The sequence below is a fragment of the Dipodomys merriami genome, unplaced genomic scaffold (genome assembly GCF_024711535.1).
Source record: "Dipodomys merriami isolate MVZ:Mamm:240054 unplaced genomic scaffold, mDipMer1.0.p SCAF_37, whole genome shotgun sequence".
Classification (NCBI taxonomy): Eukaryota; Metazoa; Chordata; class Mammalia; order Rodentia; family Heteromyidae; genus Dipodomys; species Dipodomys merriami.
Genome location: NW_027205270.1, coordinates 2,473,309 through 2,498,029, shown reverse-complemented (window position 1 = coordinate 2,498,029; position 24,721 = coordinate 2,473,309). Strand labels below are relative to the sequence as shown.

Genomic DNA, 24,721 nt, shown 5'->3' with positions numbered 1-24,721 from the left:
CAAGACATGAAAAGCTTTATATTTCACAGAGTTTAAAGATCCCGAAACTTTCACTTAACATTTTTTTTTTTTTTTTGCTGGTCATGGGCATTAACTCTGGGCCTGGGCACTGTCCCTCAGCTCTTTAGCTCAAGGCTAGCGCTCTACCACTGGAGCCACAGCGCCACTTCCGGCTTTTTCTGTTTATGTGGTGCTGAGGAATTGAACCCAGGGCCTCATGCTTGCAAGGCATGCACTCTACCGCTGAGCTACCTTCCCAGCCCTCACTTAACATTTTGTGAACACAAAATTTCAAACAATAAGATTTTGAATAATTTCTGCATTAATACCTGAATGTGAGCTCTCAAGGGTAGTGTCTGATGATTTGCAATCTGGAAATGAAGGAATTGCTTCTAATTGTGGAACATAGTACATCTTCTGACTACCAGCTGGCTTGTATGGCAATAGTACAGGCTGACCTAAGGGGGTAAAGAGCAAAACAATTCATAAGACAGCTGTTAATTTATTGATTACATACTGAATAACATCATGTTCCAGGAAATGTTTACATTTCTCAGGGCACATAAATGACCTCAATTGAAATCTACCTTTGCTTTTAAGAGGAACCGGAATGCTAGAGGCAGAAGATATACAACACATCAATAAACAAGCAAATTAGATGCTATTGTAATAAATTATAAATGGCATACTAAAAACAAACAAACAAAATACTGTAAAAGATTAGGAATACAGGAGAAATCCCAGCAGGAGGCAATTAAATTGGATGGTAGGAATAGGTTTCATTGAGGAGTTTTTTGTTTTCTTTTTTTTTTTGAGGAGGGTGATACAGTCTTAGGGCTTGAACTCAGAACCTGGGCACTGTCCCTGAGCTTTTGTGCTCAAGGTTAGTGCTCTATCACTTGAACCAAGTGTCTTACAGACTTTCCTGCCTAGGCTGGCTTCAAACCACAATCCAGCAATCTCAGCCTCCTCAGTAGCTAGGTTATAAGTGTTAGCCTGTTTTTAAGTTATTGCATACTATCTGCATTTTTGCAAAAATCATTAAAGTAGTATAAATTTCACATGTTAACTCTACCAGAAGTTAAGATACTCTTGTCATAACTATGTAAATAAAAGATGGGTAGAATAATCATCTAGATACTAATGCTTGGATTAAAAGTAGATTTAATAACAAGAAAATCAGTGACAACTTTCTAAGGTAATTACATGCAAAATTTGGTACAACGACCCTTACCATCTGCACCATGTGAAGGACTAATCTGTTGCACTGAAGATGATGAAGCAAACTTCACAGGAACTGTGGGTGGCTTTGAGGTACTGCGTTCTTCACAGTTGCCAGCATTAATAAAAATCTCAGATGAAAACATGGTCTTTTCTGGACTTTCTGTTGTTATCTGAGTGACAGCATCAGATGATAATTTGCCAGAGGAGGCCGAAAAATGAGGCTTACTTTGTTCTCGTGAACTGAAAAGAGAAGAGATGGCAGATCATATCCTTGGCCATAAATATTTTGCAAACACATCAATCTCAAATGTTCTTAAGGTATTTCCACAATACCCTTCATTTTCTTAGGAACACATTAATAAGTGGTCATGTGTTTACTTTTATAATGCATTATATACTTTAACTTGGGAAACAGTACTTTTAGTTTTTAAATTATTAGATGGCCACTATGAAATAAAAGACAGGGGTAAATGCCTGGAGTGTTCAAAAAATGAAAAAAGTAATAGTCTTCTCTTAAGGGAAACCAGAAGCTCTCAAATTTATATATATAAATCAAGAGTCAATAAATGGTCAATATAGATACTAGCTGTCAAATTTGTATAAAGATGATAAAGAATTTACAGTAAATGAGAACAGAGCAATAAATGGTCAAAATAAATAACTAAGGAGTAAATGCAACTTTTGCTTTAAAAGAATACTGAATAACACAAGTAGACACCTTCCTACCAAAAGTGGTAATATTTAATCTTCACCTACCTCCTTGAACATTGATTTCAAGGAATATTGTATAAGAAGGGAGAAACAGTAACTTCATAGTGGAGAAAACTGGAAAACACTACTTTATCTAAGTGATGAAGGCTGACATCACCAAGGAGGACTTGTTGATATCATATTTCCTATATGATGTAAAAGGAGCACTTGGGCTGTGATATTATTTCCCCAAACCTGAGACCTGCCAAAACCAAATTTAAGAACTACCTAGAAAATACCTAACACTACATTATGCAAGGTTATGAAAAGAAAGGAATGACTGACAACTGTTTTAGTCTGTTTGCACTGCTATAACAAATGCTACAGTCTGTATAGTATTTATTATCTATAACAGAAATTTACTGTTCACATTTCTGGAGCATGGGACATACAAGATCAAAGCATTGGCAGATTTTATGTCTGATAAAGGCTCTCTTTCTGGTTCACAGATGGTGTCTTTTCTTCATGTTCCCATATATACAAGAGACTACATAGATAATTTGAATCTCTTTCCTCGTTCATAAGGGTATAAATCCCCTTCATGAGGGACTCACTTTCATGACCTCATCCCTTTCTAAAGACTACATCTCCAAATTTCATCATAATAGGGATTATATTTGGGCATATGAATTTTGGAGACACAAATATTTAGAGCATTGCATTCTGTCCCTGCCCATCAAAATTCAGTCCTTCTTACATATAAAAATCCATTCATTATATCCTAAAGCCTTAATTCACTGCAGCAAAGAATAAAATCAAGTCTAGAGCATTGTCTTAATCAGATATGAATCGATTCAAGTTATAATCCACTTAAGGCAAATACTCCCCAGATGTAAACCTGTGAAGTTAAGCCCATTATGTGCTTTCAAAAGACAATGGTAGGACAAACAAGCACAGGATATACATTCTCATTCCAATAGGAAAAAATGAAAGGGAGAGGTGAGAAGGAATGAGTCCCAAGAAAGTCCCAAACCCTAATTCTCAAGAATGGCCCTAACTAAAGGGTTTGCACTAGAGTGAAAGTTCATGCCTTCTGGACCCACAGCTTTGAACAATCTTGCCTCTAATGCAGAGTTTTGTGGTAGATCTACTTCCCTGATGACTCAATGAGCAACACTGGTGGGCTGGACTTATACCCAGGTGGCACTATTCTGGTACCTTGGGACAGCCTTGTCCTCATGACTGCTAAACAATGCCTGCAGTGGTTCTCCCTATGGCCTTGCTCTCACAGTGACCTACCTGGGCTCTGTGGCTCTCTACAGCATTTGTACCCCTACAATGTTGCTGGGAGCAGCACATGCAATACTCACACCTCAAAGCCACACCTCCAAGATGCATCAAAATTGACCTTGACTGTTGATAAACAGCAATTAATATAGGCCTTTTCTAGCGTGTTTCTAAAAAAACTCTTCAGACTTCTCTCCATTACAAACTTTCAAAGCCACTTCCACAATAACAAGTATTTGCTATAGCAGCACCCCCAATTTCTTGCCTTAGTCTATTCAGGCTGCTAAGAGAGTATCACATGCCGGATGACATATAAACAATAAAATTTACTACACATAGTTCTAAAGCAGGGTACTGGTATATTTTATGCTCTCTGCTTCACAGATAACACATCTAACCCTGTCTTCACAGGGCAAAAAGGATTTGTAGCTCTCTGAAGTCCTCTTATAAGATACTAATCTCATTCAAAAGAGATCCACCGTTATGATCTAATTATCTCCCAAAGATCCCTTCTATTCAATAGTTAACTTTAGGAGGATACAAACATTTATACTAAAGCAATAACTAACAAAATGGAAGGTACTGGATTGGGTCATGGAACAAATATGGACATTAATAGGAAATGTAATAGATAGATGAAAAGATGATGCAAATAAAAACCAGAATTTGGTTAATCACAATGTATGCATTAGTTTCTTAATTTTCACAATATTCTTTACACTAATAATAAATAATAATAAATCTATGTCATCTTGCACTAATATCAATTAAAAATGGATCAAACCTCAGACTTGAAACCTTGAAACTACTACAAGGAGTAGGAAAACTTAGAACTTATTGGCATAGGCAAAAACTGAGTAGTTTCAGGGCTCAGCAAATAGACTCCACAAATGGGACTGCGTCAAAAAAATTTCTGCACAGCAAAGGACATAAGCTAAAAAGATAGCACACAGAATGGGAAAAAAATCTTTACCAGCTTATAAACCTAACAAGTCCTAATATCCAGAATATATAAGGAGCCTAAGAAACTAAACCCCCTAAAAAATCATAACCCAATTAATAAAAGGGCAAAGGAGCTAAAGAGACTTTTCACATAATAATGGCCAGTAAACACCTGAGGAAATGCCACACACTGGCCATACAAGAAATGTAAATCAACACAACATTAAGATTTTATCCCATCACAGTAAGATTGGCATCATCCAGAATATAAACATTAACAAATGCTAGCAGAGATGTGGAGAAAAAGAAACCCTATTTACACTGTTAGTGGGAATGTAAACTAGTGAAACCACTCCGGAAGAAAGTTTGGAGATTCCTCAAAAAACTAAACTATCCCTATCCAGGGATACCACTCTTGGCATGTACTCAAAGTATTACAGGTCAGGATTTAGTAAACACACTTGTACATCCATGTTCACTGCTGCACTGTTCACAATCATCAAGGTATAGAAACAGCCCAGATGCTCAAAGGTGGATGAGTGGATCAAGAAAAGGTACATATATACAATGGAAATTTACTCATCTATTAGAATAATATGACATTTTCAGGGAAACAGAAAGACATAGAAAAAAGTAGGTTAAGTGAAGCAAGTCAGGTTCAGAGGGACAAATGGCACATTATTTTCTCTCCTACATGAAAGCTAGATCTAAAATACAAACATATAAAATACAAACATATATACATGTATATAGACTCAAACTGACTATCCATATACTTAAGAGAGTAGTCCAAAGACCCAAATTGTTTAACAAAATGAATACCAGGAAGCTGAACCATGTTTGGGAAGATATAAGGGAGGGTACATGGATGGAGGATACAATGATGAGCAAATGCAGTCATTATATACAATCTACATTATGTAAATACTGAAGTACGTAACTTAAGAGTAGGGGGAGGGATTGGGGAAAATAATGAAAGGGATGACATTAATCAAGATGCACTATACTGATAACCTGATGTATAGAATTGTAGTCGCTTTGTACTACTACTTAATAATGAAATTGTAAGAAAATGTAAGCTGTTAACACTGGATAAGCTGGGGGAAGGCTGTAAGAAACTTTATTTTTAATTAACAAATTAGTAATTAATTTATACCAGTACCAGGACTTGAACTCAGGGTCTTGGCTTTCTTGTTCACAGCTGGCACTTAAGCTACCACTTAAGCCACATCTCCAACCCAGCTTTTTCCTTTTCTGTTCCTGCCAGCTTAGAACCACAATCCTCTCAGTCTCAGTCTCCTTAGTTAAGATTACAGGTGTCAGCCAGCAGTGCCTATCAATGGCTATTTCTGAAAATGAGTCTATGTTCCATTACATGGCAACAGTTCTAACACAAACTAGCTCTTCTGTCTAAAAACTACATTTACCAAAATAAAAGAATAAAATTGCTATATTTGAAGTTTCCTGAGAGAAGAGGCTAAATACTTAATCCCTGAGGGAGAAGTTCAAAGGCAAGGAACTAAACACCCATCAGATTCTCAATCAAAAGTCAAAAGAAGGGTTAACACTATCCAAAAAAAAAGAAATGTATTTATTGCCTGACTTATGAAATGGTAGCCCCTCTGTACAACATTAATAGTAACAATAAAAATATTTTTTAAGCCAAAAGGACCACCATCAAGAAAGGGGCTGGGTTAGAAATAGTAAAATTATTTACAAATCTTACAATGCTTAAGAAATAGATTTCCATTGAAAAAGTGTAACTGGAGCAAATACATAGCATATATTCTTTTTTTTTTAATTTTATTTTATTTTATTTGAGAACATACTGTACAGAGGGGCTACAATTACATGGGCAGGATAATGCATACATTTCTTACCAAGCATTGCAGCCTCCTCCTTTGTTTACCCTTCACCTCCCTTCCCAGCCTCCCCCCTCCCCCCACCCAATTATACCCCCCCCCACACCGACATTGTAAAGTTGGTTTTGACATGACATTTTGTACTTCTCATTGTTGCAACAGGTCCACCTGAATCCTTAAACGACTTGTTTGTCCCCATCTCCTCCACATGTTATACTGACATCAAATATAGTGAAAGCGGGGGTTACACTGTGGGGGAGGGACATACAAAGCAACAAAGAAATAATCTTATAAATGCCTTAGAAACACATGCATGAAAGAAACGAAAACATTAAAATACATATTTAAGGGTTCGTTTTCCTAACATCACATTATCTGACCTTTTCCGCTTGACTCATACCTATACTAGATATTGCAAATAAGGGAAACCATGGGACCTATGCTTCTTTGGGCCTGGCTTGCTTCACTTAATATAATTTTTTCCAAACCTTTCCATTTCCTAACAAATGGGGAAATGTCATTCTTTCTGATGGAGGCATAGAATTCCATTGTGTATATATACCACATTTTCTTGATCCATTCGTCTACTGAGGGGCATCTGGGTTGGTTCCATATCTTAGCTATGGTAAATAATGCTGCAATAAACATAGTTGTGCTGGTAACTTTAGTGTGGTCTTGTTTGTAAACATTTGGGTAAATGCCCAAAAGTGGGATTGCTGGATCATAGGGGAGATCTATGTGAAGTCTTTTTTTTTTTTTTTTTTTGCCAGTCATGGGGCCTGAGCTCTGGGCCTGGGTGCTGTCCCTCAGCTCTTCAGCTCAAGGCTAGCACTCTACCACTTGAGCCACAGTGCCACTTCTGGCTTTTTCTGCTTATGTGGTGCTGAGGAATTGAACCCAGGGCCTCTTGCATGCAAGGCAAGCACTCTACCACTGAGCCACCTTCCCAGCCCCTATGTGAAGTCTTTTGAGGAACCTCCATACTGCTTTCCAAAGTGGTTGAACAAGTTTACATTCCCACCAACAATGAAGTAAGGTTCCTTTCTGTCCACATCCCCTCCAGCATCTGTTGTTGTTAGAGTTCTTGATTTTTGCTGTTCTAACTGGAGTGAGGTGATATCTCAATGTTGTTTTGATTTGCATTTCTTTTATGGCTAGGGATGTTGAACATTTCTTCATGTGTCTATTGGCCATCCTTCTTTCTTCTTCAGAGAAGCTTCTCTTTAAGTCTTTCGCCCACTTATTTATTGGGCAGTTGTTTCTTTGAGGATTTGTTGTTGGGTGGTTTAATTTTTTGAGTTCCAAGTATATTTTAGATATGAGACCCTTGTCCGTTGTATGGCTAGTAAAGATCTTCTCCCAATCGGTGGGTTTTCTATTGATCTTGCTAGCTACATAGCATATATTCTAAGACAATAAGGATGGAGAAATTAAAAAGCTGAATTCCAAATAGCTGAAGGGTTCATAGTAATCATTGAAGAATCAAAAACTTATGCAGCAGGAATTATGAGAAAATCAGACAAGAAAAGGGTACTCCAAAAAAATGAAGATCCTGAGACCCTTCCTTCAGAATCATGAAAGGACTTTAAAGTCATTATGAGCTTGCAGTTTTATCTATCTCCTACCCTAAATTCTATTTAGCTTGAAACCAGTGTCAGTACCTCTAAAGATAGCTAAAGATATCCTGAAGTGCTGCAGGAGTTGCAGGGGGGTGGGGGTAGGAACGTGCCTGTGTAGTCTTTCTTTGCCCTTTATTGTTTCTCTTTATTTAGCATGTGGAAGCAAATAGATAACATGGGACACATGGATTTGGGTTGAGGTCTAAAAACTTGGCAAGCACAAGACTTCAGTCACATACAATAACCTTGAATATAATCTTTCTATAGAAGGATGAACTGCTACATGGAATCTGAAAGAACTGAGACTCTCAGAGAACAGAGAAACTGAGTGCCTCAGTTCTCCAAAACTATTAAGAACTCAGCGCAATCACTAGTTCATCCCACTATCAGGCACATTAGGGAGAAATTTTGAAAGGTGCCATGTGTGCCACAGGAGACACAAACAGGTAGACCTGTGGGGCAGTTGACCCACAGACTAAATAAAGAGCACTGTGCCATCAACAATGGCTTCCAGTAAACAAAGAAAGGAAGCCTAAGATAGAAATAGCACAAAAGGGGATAACTGATCCTTGACCAGTCCACTCTTAATTTACATATAATATCAATCTATACATAAGAAAATACAAGATATGCTAGCTATTTCTCATCTATAGGATCTATAGGAGTGGTGGTGGAGGACCAGCTCCATGCCCTGAGCACATGGGCAGATGGGCAAAAATCTATATACTGAGCTATCCCCCTTGTCTGGAGAACAAAAACTACACTATCCCTCCCACAACAAATTCCTTCCCAAGCACTAAAAAACACTTTAGATGCAAGACTATAGGTAATTAAAAACTTAAAGAGCAAAGTATTCTAGGATGTATAAATCTCAACACAGAAACACAAATATGAAAAAAACAAGCCAACATGATATCTCCAAAGGTCAACAAAAGACATTACCAATAATGAACAGTAAAAAAGCCTAAAGAATTAAAAAGCATGATCATAAGAATGGTAAACAAAATAAAACAAGACATGTATAAAAAGATAAATAAAAGATGATACAAAGCTGGGTGCTGGTGGCTCACTAATCCTAGATACTCAGGAAGATTGTGGTTTCCAGATAGGAAGACTGTGGTTTCCAGACTAGGCAGGAAAATACATGAGACTCTTTATCTCCAATAAACTTCTAAAAAGTCTTAAGTAGAGCTGTCGCTCAAGAAGTCTTTAGCTCCAATAAACTTCTAAAAAGTCTTAAGTAGAGCTGTCGCTCAAGAGGTCTTTAGCTCCAATAAACTTCTAAAAAGTCTTAAGTAGAGCTGTCGCTCAAGAGGTAGTATGCTAGCCTTGAGCAAAAAAAGCTTAGGTATGAGTAGCCAAGCCCTGAGTTCAAGCCCAACACATACCACACCCCCACACACACACACATATGCACGTGGGCACATGAATACAAACAGCTTAAGGAGCTGGTTTCCCTTATTTGTAATATCTAGTATATGTATGAGTCAAGCGGAAAAGGTCAGATAATGTGATGTCAGGAAAATGAACCCTTAGATATGTATTTTAATGTTTTTTTCTTTCATGCATGTGTTTCTAACGCACTTACAAGATTATCTCTTTGTTGCTTTGTATGTCCCTCTCCCACAGTATAACCCCTGCTTTCACTATATTTGATGTCAGTATAACTTGTGGAGGAGATGGGGAAAAACCAGTTGTTTAAGGATACAGGTGGACCTGTTGCAACAATGAGAAGTACAAGTTGTCATATCCAAAACGAGCTTTACAACATCGGTGGGGGGGGAAGGGGGGGGATGGGGGGATTGGGATTGGGGGGGGAGGGGGGAGGCTGGGAAGGGATGTGAAGGGTAAACAAAGGAGGAGGCTGCAATGCTTGGTAAGAAATGTACGCATTATCCTGCCCATGTAATTGTAACTCCTCTCTACAGTATGTTCACAAATATAATTAAATTAAATTAAAAAAAGGAGCTAATAAAACCTAATTTAAAAAAAAAAACAATGTTGGATATGCAAAAGAGAAATCCAATAAAGAAATCCTGAAAAATAAATTGAAATTCTGAAAATAAGTCAATTAAAAAGAAGGAAATCTCTCTAGCAGAGAAGATTGAACTGAAGACAGAACATCAGACCACCTGGACATGGTAGTAATGTTAGAAAAGTCAAATGAACAAATAGGGAGGAAAAATTAAGAAATACAATGAAACCTCTAGGAAACAACTAAGATATCAAAACTAAGAATTATGAGCATAGAATAAAGAAAAGAGATACAAGCTCAATGGAGAGAAAACATATACAAAATAGGAAAAAAATTCCCAAATCTTGAAGAAAGAGCCACACAATTACAGGAAGCTTTTAGGACACCAACAGACCAGATTTAAAAAAAAACACTCCAAAACACATCATAGGTAAAAGATTAAGGATAAAGTATGGAAAGCTAAAAGAGGGAAGCACCAAGTCATGTACAATGGTAACCCATCAGAATAACAGGATATTTTTCACCAGAAACTTTAAAAGGACATGGAATGATATACTTCAAGCACTAAAAGAAAACAGATGCCAATGTAGACTAATCCACTCAGCAGAGTAGATTATTCATAACTGAATGACAAACTATTTCAATGAAGTAAATTAATTTATAACCACTAACCCAGAACTGAAGACAAAAATGTTTTACACACAGAAGAGAAATAATAAATATATCCATGAAAATATTTTAGAAAACAAATTCCACAAGATCAGTAGATAAACAAATGAAGGGGAAAAACAAAACACTATAAAAACAAATGCAGAAGTCACTATACATACTTTCCAATAGTAACACTGAACATCAATGGTCTTGATTCTCCAATCATAAGACATAAACTGGCAAGCTGGCTTAAAAGCATAAGCCAACAATTTGTTGCCTATAAAGACAAGCAGCTTAAGCCAGGCACTAGTGGCTCACACCTATAATCATAGCTACTCAGGAGTCTAAGATCCAAGGATCATGACTCAAAGGCCAGCCCAGGCAGAAAACTCTGTGAGACTCTTACCTCCAATTAACCACCCAAAAAGAAAAAAAACCCACCAAATCAAAATCAGTCAGAAGAGATAAAGAAGGCCATTTCATAGTAATAAAGAGAACAATCCATCAAGAAGTATCCATTGCTAACATCTATGTGCCAAATGTACATTTGAGTAAAGATAGCCTCTTCAATAAATGGTACTGAGAAAACTACATATACACATTCATAAGACTGAAACTAGATTTCTATCTCTTATCCTGTTCTAATATCAAATCAAAGTGGATTAAGTATTTTAATGTAAGACCTGAGCCTTTGAAACTACTACAAGAACACAAAATACAACTTATTGGTAGTAACTTCCTGAACAGAACTGAATTTGCTGAATTGCTCAGCAAAGAAAAGCAAAGACTGACAAATGGGATTGCATCAAACTGAAAAGCTTCTGTAGTCACTGGACTGAAAAGACAGAAAATTTTTGCTATACATCAAAAGGGAATAATAACCAGACTATACAGGGAGCTCAAAAAACTAAACTCACCAGGAATCAACAACACAATTGACATTTAAACCAATAAACTGAACAGACACCTCTCCAAACTACAAATGGTCAGTAAACACATGAAGCAATGTTCAACATCCTTAGCCTTAAAGAAATCTGTATCAAAAACAATACTGAAATCTCATGTCATTCCAGTCAAAATGACTTTCATAAGCAACACATACAGCAAATGCAGGAAACAATTCAGGAAAAAAGAAATCTTTGTTATTAGCCACTATGGAAATCAGTATGGAGGTTTTTTAGAAAACTAAACAGAACTACTATGTGATCTAGTGATATCAGTCTTGGGCATATATCCAAAGAAATGTAAGTCAAGATATAATACAGGCACATGCATACCCATTTATTGCAGCACTTTTCACAGTATCTAAGCTGTGGACACAGCCCAAAATAGCACCCCACCACCACCAACACACACACAAAATGGAATAATTTTTAGCCATAAAGAAAAAATTCGGGGCTGGGAAGGTGGCTCAGTGGTAGAGCGCTTGCCTTGCATGCGTGAGGCCCTGGGTTCGATTCCTCAGTACCACATAAGCAAAAAGAAAAAAGCCGGAAGTGGCGCTGTGGCTCAAGTGGTAAAGCGCTAGCCTTGAGCTGAAGAGCTGAGGGACAGCACCCAGGCCCAGAGTTCAGGCCCCATGACCAGACCCAAAGAAAAAAAGAAAAGAAAAGAAAAAGAAAAAAAAAGAAAAAATTCGGTTTTCAGGAAAATAGATGCAATTCTCATCATGTTAAGGAAAGTAAGCAAGGTTCAGGACACAAGTCACATGTTTTCTCTCCTATGTGAATACTAGGTCTAAAAGATAAAACATACATGCAAACTTACATATACATACAAACACGCATAGATACACATAAAGAGAGAATATGTTTGTAATTGTGGGACTATTTGCAGGGACTGCAGATGTTAAGAGGGTGAAAAATATCAAATAGCTGGGTGCCAATAATCTGCAATCCTAGCTACTTAGGAGTCTGAGATCTAAGGAGTGAAGTTCAAACCCAGTCCAGGCAGGAAAGCCTGTAAAACCGCTATTTACAATAAATGACCAACATGCCAGAATGGAGCTTTGGCTCAAAGAGTCCAGCACTAATCTTGAGTAAAAAAGCTAAGGGGCGCACCCAGACCATGAATTCAAGCTTCAGAGACAAGCATACAAAAATATCAAAATACATCATCTGAAATGAAAATAGCAGAGCCGGGCGCCGGTGGCTCACGCCTGTAATCCTAGCTACTCAGGAGGCTGAGATCTGAGAATTGTGGTTCAAAGCCAGCCCAGGCAGGAAAGACCGTGAGACTCCTATCTCCAATAAACCACTAGAAAACCGGAAGTGGCGCTGTAGCTCAAGTGGTAGAGTGCTCGCCTTGAGCTGAGGGACAGCGCCCAAGCCCAGAGTTCAAGCCCCATGACCGACAAAAAAAAAAAACGAAAATAGCAGAATGAAATCCATTGAATGCTATTGAATAACAAGGTCAGGAGATGAAGAAATTGCATAAGAGGATCTGTTTGATTAAAGCATGTATATGCATTGTGAAATGTAAAACTCTTTTGAACAATTAGCATATAATTTTAAACAATGAATGACAGCAATGTAAAAAAGATCATTTGGGATGTGAGTTTAGTGAGAAGAGAAATAAATGGAGATGAAGAGAATTTGTATTTGTTAATACAAAAAAAACTGAAGTTGTTATCTAAGACAAGTATACAAACACAGGGAGATTGAACACTATACATTTGTGTGTATACACCAGTACCGGGGCTTGAACTCAGGGCCTAGTCTAAACATTATCTCTCAGCTTTTTCACTCAAGGCTAGCATTCTACCACTTGAGCCAGAGCTCTGCTTCTGGGGGTTTTTGCTGGCTAATTGGAGATAAGAGTTCAATATACTTTTCTTGCCCATGGCTTCAAACCATGATGAGATCTCAGCCTCTTCAGTAGCTAGGATTTCAGGTGTATGACCCACCAATGCCCAGTCTATGAATGATATACTTTTAAATAACCAATATTGAATAAATCTGGAAGGCAATTATAAAATTCCTAGAATCAAATGAAAACAAAAATACAACATACCAGAACCTGCCAGATAAAACAAAGGCAGTTCTAAGAGGCAAGTTTATAGCAATAAGCACCTATATTAAAAAAAAAAAAAGATCTCAAACAGATAATCCAGCAGATGCACCTCATAGGAAAACAAAAACAACCAAATTAAAAATTGGTAGGTTGAAAAGATAAAGATCAGGACAGAAATTAATAAAATGGAATCCTAAAAAAAATCACAACACACAAAGAATAAAAGAAGTTATGAACAGATTGTCTAATTCCTAGTTAGAAGAATCAAGAGAACAAAGTTAATGAAATTAGGGGGGAGGCTGGGAAGGGATGTGAAGGGTAAACAAAGGAGGAGGCTGCAATGCTTGGTAAGAAATGTATGCATTGGGCTGGGAAGGTGGCTCAGTGGTAGAGCGCTTGCCTTGCATGCATGAGGCCCTGGGTTCGATTCCTCAGCACCATATAAGCAAAAGGAAAAAAGCCGGAGGTTGTGCTGTGGCTCAAGTGGTGGAGTGCTAGCCTTGAGCTGAAGAGCTGAGGGACAGCGCCCAGGCCCAGAGTTCAGGCCCCACAACCGGACCCAAAAAAAAAAAAAAAAGAAATGTATGCATTATCCTGCCCATGTAATTGTAACTCCTCTGTACAGTATGTTCACAAATAAAATTAAATTAAATTAGAGAGGAAATGGGTGATGTTACAACAGACAACAATGAGATCCAGATTATCAGAAAGACATTTTTAATGAACTAAAAAAATCTAGAAAACAATGTAGATTTCTAGATACAGATGACCATATGACCTACCAAACTTGAACTAAGAAGATATAAACAACTTACGCAGATACCTAATAATTATAGACACTGAAGCAGTAAGTTTCCCAACAAAGAAATCCCAAGAATGGATGGATTCACTACAAAATTTTACTAGACCTTTAAAAATGAAACTCAAACTGGGAGCTGGAGGCTCATGCCTGTAATCCTAGGGATATATCTAGAAGACTGAGATCTGAGGACCTATATATCAATGCCAGCAAGCAGGAAAGCCCATGAGATTCTTATCTCCAAATAATTACCAAAAAAAGCCTCAAGTGAAGCTGTGGCTCAAGTGGTGAAGTGCTAACCTGAACAAAAAGCTCAGCAACAGTACCTAGGCCCTGAGTTCAAGCCCTAACACCAGCAAAAAAAAAAAAAAAGGGGGGGGGGGGGCTGTGAAGGTGGTTCAGTGGTAGAGCGCTTGCCTTGCATGCATGAGGCCCTGGGTTTGATTCCTCAGCACCACATAAGCACCACATAAGCAAAAAGAAAAAATCCGGAAGTGGCTCAAGTGGTAAAGCACTAGCCTTGAGCTGAAGAGCTGAAGAGCTGAGGGACAGCGCCCAGGCCCAGAGTTCAGGGCCCACGACCGGACCCAAAAAAAAAAAAAAGGGTGTGGGGGGGAACCCTTATACTTGTTGATATAAATTTAATCCAGCCACTACAGAAACCAGTATAGAAGGTCCTCAAAAAGTAGAACTATACATACACAGTCTGACAAACCCAGGTTCAAATCCATGAAATGGCCATGTGTGATCTAAAAACACTTATTATGTCTTATGTTTTAAAAAATACCTAAAATTGAGGCAATCCTATCTATTCCCAATGATTATACTAAATATAAAGTAATGTAAGTATTCATCATGCCTGGCATTTAATACATTCTAAGCAAATGGCATTGCTATTAGGTTCATTTTTATAATTTTTATAATCATCTATTATTTTCTTTTCATTCCTAACTTTATCTGATTTTTTTTATTTTTTCTTATTTTCTTGGTACCTGGATTTGAACTCAGGGCCATGTGCTTGTACACCTTGCTTGTCTCTCAACTATCTGAACTATACATATTCCATCCTGGCTTTTCTCTAGCTATTTTAGAGTCTCACTGACTTTTCTGCCCAGTCTGGCTTTGAACTGCAATTCTTGGAATCTCAGCCTCCTGAATAGCTATGATAACAGATGTGACTCATCAGCACCTGGCTGCTTTATCAGTTTTTGAGGAATTCAGTTCCAGTAAGTTGGCATTTAAACTTTGAAAGATTTCAATATTGTACAAAATTTGTTGACTTTCTAATTTTTAAACATTTTAAAAATAATCAACACTGCGTTCTAGAGTCTCCTACCATTTTTAATCCTGAAACAAGACTGATGTTCATTTTCCTTGCACCATTCTCACACAGGAGTATGAGATTTAGTAAGTTGTCCAAGATTGTGGCTAAAAATGTCAGTAGTGTTCATAATTGTGAGAGAGATAGTAGTATTATATAAGAAAGCAAGTTTTTGCTTTGATTAAACATTGAATTATCCCTTTTTTTCTTACAGACTCACTTAGTACAAGTAGCCCATGTCAATTTCAGTTTCCTAGTGAATAAACAGAAATATTAGCACTAACTTCACAGGATTGTCATGTAGACTAAATGAAATAGGATATTTAAGTTTTATGGCCATCAACTACCATAGCAGATATAAGAATTTTTGCCCTTTCCAAGTCCAGAGTTATTTTCACTGTGGTATGTTGCTTTTTAAACCATAAGATACAAACAACTAGCCACAATAAAACTCATTAAACTTTGTCATTAAATAACAAAGTGTTAAAAGTAGCCTAAATAAGATCAGTTTTAATACATTTATTGCTAAGTTTGGTTTCATTCCCTGTAACACAATTTGAGGTGGGCATATCAGAGAGAAATTATGATGATATGCATTAGTGATACTAGTGATGCTAAATTAACATATGGCTAAAGTAGTTATCTGCCAGGATTCCCCACTATAAAGCTGCCTTTGTCTTCCTTATAAATACTAAACATTTTAGAAAAATTATGAAATAAAATTAAGAGGGAGAGAAAGCAGGAGAGATACACACACACAAAAAGCATGCACACACATGTAATGGCGAGTTCAACTTGACTGGATTAAAAAATACTTAGGAGATTAACCCTCTTCTACCACATGCTCCAGTAGCTATGATGATGTACATAAGTCCATAGGGTCAAGCAACCATGGACTGAACCCTCTAAAAACCAAGAGCCATAATAAGTCTTTCTTCCCTTACGTTGTCAGATATTTGGTCACAGTGACGTGAAGACACAACTAAGACAACATGCAACCCTTCAAAGGAGATCTTCAGGACATTTCCAACATAAAATCAATTAGTGAATCATTAGTACCATTGAATGATCAAAGTTTATACAGTAATTCAGTTCCTTACAACACTTGCTATTATCTTGGAAAAAGGCCTTTGACAGCATATAGTACCTTCATATGCTCTTATTTACATATTTCTTGAAAGACTTCTGCATATTAGCAGATATAACCTCCCTTAAGAAAAACTGAACTGCATTTTCCCCAAGCACTTACATTTGCTTAAATATTTAAACCCTTCACAAATTTCATCAGCTTGCTGGTTATCACAAAGAGACTCACCCATCTGCTGATACCGGAGTCTCCTCTGGTTTGGAATATCCTTCCAAATCTGAAATGTTCACTTGTGTTTGCCTTGAGGTAACTATCTGGCTATTCTGAGAAGGTAAGTTTTTCAAGTCCTGAATAATAGTCTTACTATCTGGAAAAGGAGATTGTACAGCTTGCAAGTCCGGAGGAGTTTTAGGTCCTAGAAAACCTACATATTCTTGATCCTGTGCTAGAGGTTTACTGGTCAATAATTTGGAGGTTGGTTCCAATGATTCCGAAGATTTATATTGTAGGTCACGATTAAACTCACTATTCATCCTTGTTTTAGAAGCAGGATCCAATAGGTGAAACCTTTTATCTAAGGTTCCACTATCCAACTTGGAAGGAGTCTTGGGACAAAGAGTTATACGAATACATGAAAGTGCTTTTCTATTTGATGGTGGAGTAGATGCAGATGTTTCTAATTGACAGTAATCGGGGGCCGACTGGGATATCACATTATTGAACTTGGCTTCAACATTTATCAAATTAGAAATGGGTGAGTTAGGTCTATGTTGAGTCTTTTCTACCACACAATCCTGACCTTGCGAAAAAAGGAAATGGTGGGCATCTACACCTGGGGCTTTGCTCTGATGGTGTTCAAAACAAATAGGAGAATGAAGGTCTGAAGCTACAGAATCCTGACATTGAGGAAGGGGAGTATGGCTTTCTCTCATCTCATGATCTACATGTGGGACTTTGCTTTGTTCATAGAGTTCTTTTTGTTCAAGAAAAATGCAAGGAGGAAGGTTTAGACAAGGGGGAGAATGGTGTTTTCTCACAGAGTGATCTGTATGTGGAGATTTACTTTGTTCAAAGAGCTCTCGTTGTTCAAGAAAAATGTGCGAAGGAAGATCTGGAGTTATAATTACATTCTTCTCTTTTACTCCTAATGAGGAACTCGGTCTGTCCATGCTAATTAGAGTATTGTTATCAGAAAGCTGAACTTCCTTGGAATTGGTACCATTTCTGGGCTCAGAATGACTGACTTTAAAACCTGATCTTTCTAAGAGTTTTTCTTCTTGGTGAGAATGCTCAGAATCAACAGGTAATGTTTGGCTTTGCCTACTCCCTTCTGCTAAAATAGTCATTTCTCTATCTGGTAAATAACTAAGTTTTTTAATTGATGAAGGGGAAGAGGCTTTCTGTTTAAGATCTCTAGGAGAAATTTGCTCTTCAATGACATGTGAATTAAATACCCCCACAGGTGTTCCAGTATACTGGCTACCTTGAGTAACACCAACCTTAAAAACAGAGGAATCTGAAATGCATTTAGAATGTCGGTGAGATGAAAAAGTGATGGAAGTAGTAAACTGTTTCATGGGTTCTGAGGGCAGTATTTGTGGTGAAGAATGAAAATCCACTTCCTTAGGTGGCACAAAAGCAGGTTCTATCTCTGACAACCAAGGATCTATGTTTTCACGGAATGGCATTCCAAAACTCTTGCTAATTTTGAAGTCATCATGCATAAGGTTTTGAAAAGGGGGATGACTTTGTAACTGCAAGGAATTCCAAACTTTGAGATGGGGGTTGTTCTGATCTAGTGATTTAGAAAAGTTGATGTGTCTGTTTCTCCAGGGTGCTGGGCTCCGTCGTCCTCTTATCACTTCTGAGGGTTCAACAGATCTAGAAACACAAGGGTGGCTGTTCACTTGTGGTGGTTGAGTAGACACAGTCCTGAAACATCCTTTTTCATGGCTCTCAATAATAATGTGACTGCATACAGACTCAGGTGGACATCCTATTCCTCGTGGACTCTGTAAACCCAAGAAGATACAAATAGATTTTTACCTAAAGTAGTTCAAACAGTTATACTACACAAATCAGTTCTCTATTCGTGCTAAAATCTGACCATGAAGATCATTTATTCACCTATGGCAGGTCAAAAACAGCAAGAAATGACAATTACACTCTACTAACTACTAAAACCATTTAGTAAAGTTCTACAATTTTCTAGCAAAGTATCAGAACAAAAACTATTATTGTCCTCCAGCACAGTTTTAACTTTCTTCTATTTAGTTAACTCACCAAACTTTTGTTGGCCATAGCTACGAAATTGTATATATTTTCTTCTTTTGAGGCTAATTGTGATCATATGACCAACTTTAGTCTAATAGAATAGGAGCAAAAATCGTTAATAGTTAGCTTCAGCTTCTTGTCCTTAAAGTCCAATTCTTGTCCTCCATGTTCTCCTCCTACCACCTGTACTACCAGTTTACTCCTTTTAATGTTTTTTTAATTTACAGAATAATGGGCTTCATTATGATCCATCACAATTACTCTTGTCACCTGAAAATGCTGATGCCAAGAACAACCATGGAGTCATGGGTAATTACGGATAGTTTAGTTGTCCAGCCAACATGGGCCTTTGGATGATTTCAAGGAACAGAGCTCACTTTTCAAGCCTAGACTAGGACATAAAGAGAATTCTGCTTTATTTGAGCCATTCAAAACTAATTTCTATTTATTTTTGGCTCTCTACTGCAGAGGCTTAATCTACAACCCACTGTTTTATTCCCCCAAAACAGGAAAAATAATTAGTGCCTTTTCCTAGGGCGTGGAGTCAGTGCTCAAGGCTACCATAAATACAAAATTTCACTGAAGTTTCTGTATTTTATCTCTAAGTGTGTTATACTTTAGCATTCTATTTGATGATATAGAAATTTTATTTCATACAAAAATTTTAAACTTTTATCTATTTTTCACTTGATGAAGATATAGTTTTTCCTAGTCTTCCTATATAAAACTAAATCTTCTGGTCATTACAGAGGAAACCAATACAGAACATATAGAGAAGGCAAGAAGACTGGCTACAGATTTTAGAACTTGGAGAATGATATGGTGATGACACCTCTGGATTTTCTTTTCATCTCAAATATCCAAAGTTGAAGAGTCCAGCAAACACAGGAACAATAGGCACAGCCAAATCTCTAACAAAAACTAGGTTTTAAAACAACAACAATGAAGAACAGTAAAGGTATGAGCTATAAAAGGAGAACTGTATGGGCGAGGCAGAACAAATGACAAGATATTAAAGGCATGAAGTAGATCCTCAAGGTTTGTTATTGTTTTCTTTTTTCTTTTTCTTTTAGTGCATGTCCTAGTGCTTGAATTCAGGGATTAGGCTTTTATTATTATTTTTTAACTCAAGGCTATTGCTCTAGCATTTGAGCTACAGCTCTACTTCTGGCTTTTTGGTGGATAACTGGAGATAAGTGTCTCATGGACTTCCCTGCCCAGGCTAGTTTTGATCTGGGGTCCTCAGATCTCAACCTCCTGAGGAACTATAGGATTAAGGCATGAGCCACCTGCAACCAGCCAACCCCCAAGGTTGTTTTTGTTGTTGTTGTTGTTTGTCAGTCATCAGTCTTGAACTTTGGGCCTGGGCGCTGTCCCTGCACTCTTCAGCTCAAAGCTAACACTGTACCACCACTTCAGTCACTGCACAACTTCCATTTTTCTAGTGGTTAATTGGAGGCAAGAGTCTCCAGACTTTCCTGTCGGGGCTGGCTTTGAACTGTGATCCTCAGATCTCAGCCTCCTGAGTAGCTAGGATTACAGGCATGAGCCACCAGCACCTGGCTAACCCTCAAGTTTTTTAAACACACAAAGAAAGCAAAATAAAATTGAAATCCCCTTGTACAACTTAAAAGATTAAAAAAGGAAAAAATAAGTCAGGCACTAGTGGCTCATGCCTATAATCCTAGCTACTCAGAAAGCTGAAGAATTGAGGATCACAGTTCAAAGCCAGCCTGGGCAAGAAAGTCCATGAGACTCTCATCTCCAATTAAGCATCCCTTCCCCCCTCAAAAAAAGCGCCAGAAATGAAACTATGGCTCAAGTGGCAGATTGCTAGCCTTAAAGAAAAAAGCTCAGGAACTGAAGCCCTGAGTTCAAGCCCCAGGACCAGCACAACAAAAAAGAAAAAAGAAAATTCACCAAATACTTTTTGAGGGCAAGAGAGAGAGGATAAAGGAATATAATAGAGGGGATGAACTTGGTAGAGTATATTATACACAGCTATACAATTATCACAAAGAAGCCCATTTGCATTATATACATGCTAATAATAACAAAATAAGACAGAAAGCCTTTAATCTTTATACAACTAATCCTGAAAAAATTGTAGTCTTACCTATACCAATACTAAACAAAAGCCAAATCAGAAGCCTAGACTTCTCTTCTTGTAAAACTAGAATGAAGAGCCAGGCGACGGTGGCCCATGCCTGTAATCCAAGCTACTCAGGAGGCTGAGATCTGAGGATCACGGTTCAAAGCCAGCCCAGGCAGAAAAGTCCGTGAGACTCTTGCCTCCAATTAACCACCAGAAAATTGGAAGTGGTGCTGTGGCTCAAGTGGTAGAACACTCATCTTGAGCTAAAGAGCACAGAGGGACAGCACCCAAGACAGAGTTCAAGCCCCACAACCAACCTCCCTCCCCCCGTCAGGGGCGGGGGTGGGGGTGGGAGGACACACACACAAAAAAAAACAGGATAAAATGAAGTAACACATCTCAGGAGCCCATGACTTGATTTTCATTGTGTTTATGTGTGATGGTCCTAAGGCTTGAACTCAGGGCCTGGACAAGATCACTAATCTTTCTCTTCAAGGACTGCACAGTTCCACTTTCTGGCTTTTTTGTGGTTAAATGGAAATAAGAGTGTCACAGAGTGCTTCCCTAACATATGTGAGGCTCAAAATTCAAACCTCACCACTGCAAACAGACTAAATATACAACAGTGGAAGAAAATGGCAATCTAAATAGGAAATAGGCAAAGCATAGATAATTAAACAGGATAAAAATCAATGCAAAATAAGGATATAAAGAAGCAAAGTGTAAAATCACTAACAAATATATATAAATTAAAACCCAAATGTGGTATCACCCATGTACCTGCCAGGATAGCTAATATGAAAAATAATGATAATATCAATGTTGGTGAAGATGTGGAATAATAGTGGGTCACTTATACATTGCTAATAGGAATAATAAAATAACAATGTGTATCCACCAAGAGTGTTGGAAGCTTGGCCTCAACGTGACAATGTGGGAGTCGGTGTGATCTCAAAGAAAACAGAGTAACTCTGAGTACTTATTTATCATCTGGAGAGGGGGAAACAGAAAAGGAAGGAGAAGAGAAGAGGGAGAATGTGTGTATATATGTGTGTGTTTAATTACATTCATACATACTATCTACTAAGAGGACATAAAGGAAATGACCTCATAAGATCACATCACACCAAGATCTTAGTATCTAAACAGTTTCTGCTAAAAAGAAATCAAGGCTTCCTAGAAAACAATGATGGGAACATGACAAAAAAAAAAAAATACACATTAACTAGCTTTAGAAAGTTCTCACTTGCCAGGTGCTGACTGCAGTTCAAAGCCAGCCCAAACAAAAAACCAGAAGTAGAGTTGTCGCTCAAGTATATATATGAAGACTGAGGCTCAAGTGGTAGAATGCTAGCTTTGAGCAAAAAAACTCACAGTACCCAAGCTCTGAGTTCAAGTCACAGGACTGAAAGAAAAAAGGGAAACTGCCAGCCACCAGTGGCTCATAGCCTGTAAACCTAGCTACTCAGGGGACTGATATGTGATGATCACCATTCATAAGACTCCTATCTCCAGTTAACCACCAAAAAGCTAGAAGTGGAGCTGTAGATCAAGTGATAGAGTACAAACCTTGAGACAAAAAAAAAAAAAAAAAAAAAAAACAGAACAGAGCCAAGCCCAGAGTTCAACCCCCAGGACCAACCCCTCCCCCCAAGAAAACAGTTGAAAGTACTTGGCGGTACTGAACTCAGGTCTTATGTTTGCTAGGCAGGTACACTACCACTTGAGCCACATCTCCAACTTCTTTCATTTCTGCTTTAATTCTGTGGATTTTTTGTTTGCTTTTGCTTTTTTTAAAAAGCTGTTATGTACATATCTGGCCCAGTCTGAATGTTGTTCTTCTATTTATACTTCTTGTATAGCTGGGATAACAGGTACACATCACCACACCACACTCAGTTTACATAACTGTTCTTAAACAGAGAAAGTATAAATATATACATATATGGATGTGTGTGTGTGTGTGTGTGTGTGTGTGTGTGTGTGTGTGTGTGTGTGTGTGTGTGTGTGTGTGTGTGTGTGTGTAAATGAATGAATGAAACTAGCTAGGCTTCACTTTCTTTTTTTGGGGGGTGGGGGGTTCGGTCATGGGGCCTGAACTCTGGGCCTGGGCGCTGTCCCTCAGCTCTTCAGCTCAAGGCTAGCGCTCTACCACTTGAGTCACAGCACCACTTACGGCTTTTTTCTTTTTGCTTATGTGGTGCAGAGGAATCGAACCCAGGGCCTCAGGCATGCAAGGCAAGCGCTCTACCATCAAGCCACCTTTCTAGCCCCTTCACTTTCATTTCATGTTAACTATAAGAAAAACTAAGAATGGGCAGATGTCTGTGGCACCCACCTATAACCTTAGCTACATAGGAGGCTGAGATTTGAAGACTGAGGTTCAGAGCCAGCCAAGGCAGAAGACTAATCCAAGAGATTCATCACAAATTAACAAGCAAAAAACTAGAACTGGAGTTGTTGTTCAAATGGCAGAGTACCACCCAGGAGCAAAAAAAATCAAGTGAGAATGCAAGGACCCTGAGGGAAAACCCCAAAGGGGGCAGGGGACACCCAGGAAAATGTGTGTATGTGCTTGTGTGTGTGTGTGCATCATTCCTAGGGCTTTAACTAAGCCTAGGCACTGTCCCTGAGCTCTTTTGCTCAAGGCTAGTGATCTAACCACTTGAACCACAGCACCACTTCCAGCTTTTTCTGAGTAGTCTAAGACTCATGGACTTTTCTGCCAAGGCTAACTTAGAATCACAATCCTTAGATCTCAGCCTCCTGGGGAGCTAGTATTACAGGCATGAGCCACGGGAGCCTGCAAGCATACAAGTAAATAAATTCTTATTTTTATAAGTTATATTTTTCTCTCTAGATGAATTTGCAATAAACATTTCCAGAATCTAATCCTTAAATCTTAACCTTGGAAGAATTAAGACTCCTAACATTTTAGCCCAAGATCCAAAATCATCAGCAGTTAGAATCATAAGAAATCAAGTAAGAGATCCAATTTCCATCTCCCTTTCTTTTACATTTGGCTTTCATTATTAGATTTCTTTATACCTCTGAGAAGTCGGTTGTTCTCCCTTCACAAAACAACTTTGCTTTGATCTCTTCTACTTTCCTTCTGTCATCTTCATTTAATTCTGAAATGGGGTATCCATAATCATGTGCTAAATTCAACTTTAGCTTCCAGGCTAGAGAGAAAGCATAGAAACACTTGAGCTACAATGTAAAAGTAATCATTTTTCAATAATTATGCTAGCAAAGAAAATCAACATATACAACTTAGTAGCTATCCCAATGTGCCCTCAATGACAGGACAAAATTCTTTTTTGTTTTTTTTTTTTTGGTCCGGTCGTGGGGCCTGAACTCTGGGCCTGGGCGCTGTCCCTCAGTTCTTCAGCTCAAGGCTAGCGCTCTACCACTTGAGCCACAGCACCACTTCCGGCTTTTTTTTTCTTTTTGCTTATGTGGTGCTGAGGAATCGAACCCAGGGCCTCATGCATGCAAGGCAAGCGCTCTACCACTGAGCCACCTTCCCAGCCCCAGGACAAAATTCTTGAAGGATGATTTCACAGAAAGGTATGATTTTTTTGAGATGTGGTCTAAGCTACACAGTCTCTTGAAGGTAATCCTCTTGCCTTGCCTTCTCCAATGATGCTATGGATTATAGGTATGTACCACTATGCTTAGCCCAAAAGTTTGATTTTCTAAGTTACAGAGTAAAAAAGATTCACAGATTCAAAAATACCACAGATTCAAAAAGCTCACATTAAATAAAAGTATTCAGTCAGTTTTATCTCAACCTTCATTACAATCAAGCGAGTCTCTAAGAATTCAACCTCTTTTTACTGTCATTGACAGTTACTGTCACTTGTATGAAAACTAGCTTTTG

General features: G+C 38.1%; 1 protein-coding gene across 4 annotated transcripts in view; it reads right to left on the bottom strand.

The window, feature by feature from the left end:
* The window catches only part of Alms1 (ALMS1 centrosome and basal body associated protein), a 144,503-nt gene that overhangs the window by 62,557 nt on the left and 57,225 nt on the right, over positions 1-24,721 (bottom strand). For all 4 annotated transcript variants that reach the window (XM_069988979.1, XM_069988980.1, XM_069988982.1 and 1 more), the window contains 4 exons: positions 23,887-24,020; positions 16,698-18,481; positions 1,235-1,464; positions 330-458 (listed from right to left, as the gene is read on the bottom strand). In XM_069988979.1, the coding sequence (XP_069845080.1) occupies positions 330-458; positions 1,235-1,464; positions 16,698-18,481; positions 23,887-24,020 (2,277 nt within the window). The remainder of the gene's footprint in view (positions 1-329; positions 459-1,234; positions 1,465-16,697; positions 18,482-23,886; positions 24,021-24,721) is intronic.